Consider the following 2,319-nt stretch of genomic DNA (forward strand, 5'->3'; position numbering starts at 1 on the left):
ACATAGTGTGATGCAATATGCTGGGAGATCAGAAACCTTGTAGCAATGGGGCTTTGTGAAACTCCAAGGTCCACAAAAATCAAAGACGCCAAAATGAAATAACCATGCCAGGAAACCCACAATCTCCTATCTATTGAGGCCGCAGTGGACCCAACTGGGTCTCCTACTGAATATTTTATGAAATACAGAGGCAAAACAATGAACAGGATTTATTTTAACTTTGTCTTCCTGCATTTAAAACTTAACGTCATTTTGTTACAAAGGAACATGGCTGAACAGGTAGGAAACGGATTCCCCATTATGGGTCCTCCGGATGGCTTCGGCAAGCATCATGGAGATGTCGATCACCTGGATCTTGGTGCAGTGCTTCATCTTGTCCTCCTGAGGTATGGTATTAGTGACCACTACTGCTTCAAAGCATCCACCGTTGATGCGAGCAATGGCTGGGCCAGAAAAGATTCCGTGAGTCAAGATGGCGTAGACTCTGGTGGCTCCCTCTGAGAGAAGTTTGTCTGCCGCGTGACAGATTGTACCACAAGTATCAGCCATGTCATCTACAAGAATAGCCACCCGATCCTTCACATCGCCCACAAGCACCATGCGGTCCACTTCATTGGCTTTCTTCCGTTCTTTGTGAATCAAGGCAAAGTCCACATTCAAATGGTCTGCTATGGAAGTGACCCTCTTGGCTCCACCAGCATCGGGAGAGACAATTGTGCAGTTCCTCCACTCAGAAATGTTCTCCCGTATCCACTTCAGTACAGCTGGCTCTGCATACAAATTGTCTACCGGGATGTCAAAAAACCCCTGAATCTGAGATGCATGTAGGTCCATGGTGATGATGTGATCTGCACCCGCTATTGACAACATATTTGCTACAAGCTTGGCAGAGATGGGAGCCCGACTTTTATCCTTTTTATCCTGCCGGGCATACGGGAAGCATGGGATGACTGCAGTCACCCGGCTGGCTGAAGCGATCTTGCAGGCATTAATCATGATCAAAAGTTCCATCAGACTGTCGTTGATTTCGCCACAACCGCTCTGAACGATGTAAACATCCTCTCCACGCACACTCTCACCAATTTCCACGCAGGTCTCCTGGTTGCTGAACTTCTTAGTTACCACCTTGCCGAGCTCCAGGCCCAGGCGCTCGGTAATCTTCTGAGATAAGTCCGGGTGGGAGCTGCCGCTGAAGATTTTGATGTTTGGCATCTTGGCTGAGAGCTTAGACTTAACTGGTCTCGGCTTTTCCGCCTTGGAACGGAAATTGAACCACTGACTCTTTAACAGCTTCTGGTCATTGCTCAGCGAGTGGTTACAAAACCGTTACTGTCCCTCTCCTAACGGTTGTGCCGATCTGACCAGAAGTCTTTTGAAAAAACAAAAACAAGCTTGATTGGCGTCTACTGCGCACTGTTAAATTCAGAAAACTTTACAGTCCACGGTGACTTTCTTACTGTTATTATTCATTTTTCTTGTGTTTTTCCAGACAGGATTTCTCTGGGTAGTTCTGGCTTGCCTGGGACAAGTTCTGTATATTAGGCTTGCCTCACTCTCAAGAGATATTACTGTCTCTGCCTCTCAGGTGCCGGAGTTAAAGGCGTTGGTCCCGGCCTGGCTAATCATTTTTATTAACTTTGGGAGAATGTTAAAAGTTGAATACATTAAAACACAAAACAGCAAGTTTAAAAGAAAGAGTTTCAGGTTGGAGGAGGTATGTGCAAAGTGATGTTTAGTCCATTTCTTCAACAGAGCGAAAATGCAAAAGGTTGGAAAAGGTGCAAATGGGAATCTATTCCAGAGTATTGCAAGCATCTCCACAATATACAATGGGGGGGTTTGCTATGTTAAGTAAATAAATATTCCACGAGCAATTCCTGTGCCTCAGTTGTTTTAACCCTTGCAGATGTATCAAAATCTTCAGCCCAGCCAGGTGCGGTGATGCACACCTGTAATCCCAGCACTCGGGGAGGCAGAGGTGGGCGGGGGAGAATCTCTGAGTTCGAGTCCAGCCTGGTCTACAAAGTGAGTCCAGGACAGCCAAGGTTACACAAAGAAATCCTGTCTCAAAAAACCAAAATAAAAAATGAAAGAAAAAGAAAGAAAGAACTCTGCAGCCCACAAGCAGCATGGATCCTGCATCCTGGCTTAGCTGTGAATGTAGCTGAATACACTTGTAGATGGCAACATCTCTGTTGGGGTTTAAGATCATGAATGGCAAGTAACTATCTTAGATGTTTAAGGAAACTGTGTGGAACCCAGCAAGGGGTCATCAATAAGTAAATTATCAAAAACATTTATTGTATACAACAAAGTCTG

The 2,319-nt window shown here is 45.3% G+C and overlaps 1 protein-coding gene across 1 annotated transcript; it reads right to left on the minus strand.

Moving 5' to 3' along the window:
• Positions 1 to 203: 203 nt before the first annotated feature.
• Positions 204 to 1,699, minus strand: PRPS1L1 (phosphoribosyl pyrophosphate synthetase 1 like 1). Its single transcript, XM_084792935.1, has one exon. It carries the CDS (start codon positions 1,210 to 1,212, stop codon positions 256 to 258), a length of 957 nt encoding a protein of 318 aa, XP_084649061.1. The 5' UTR covers positions 1,213 to 1,699; the 3' UTR covers positions 204 to 255.
• Between the last annotated feature and the right edge of the window lie 620 nt (positions 1,700 to 2,319).

Source organism: Acomys minous (assembly GCF_964271855.1).
Source record: "Acomys minous genome assembly, chromosome: 8".
In the NCBI taxonomy this organism is placed as follows: domain Eukaryota; kingdom Metazoa; phylum Chordata; class Mammalia; order Rodentia; family Muridae; genus Acomys; species Acomys minous.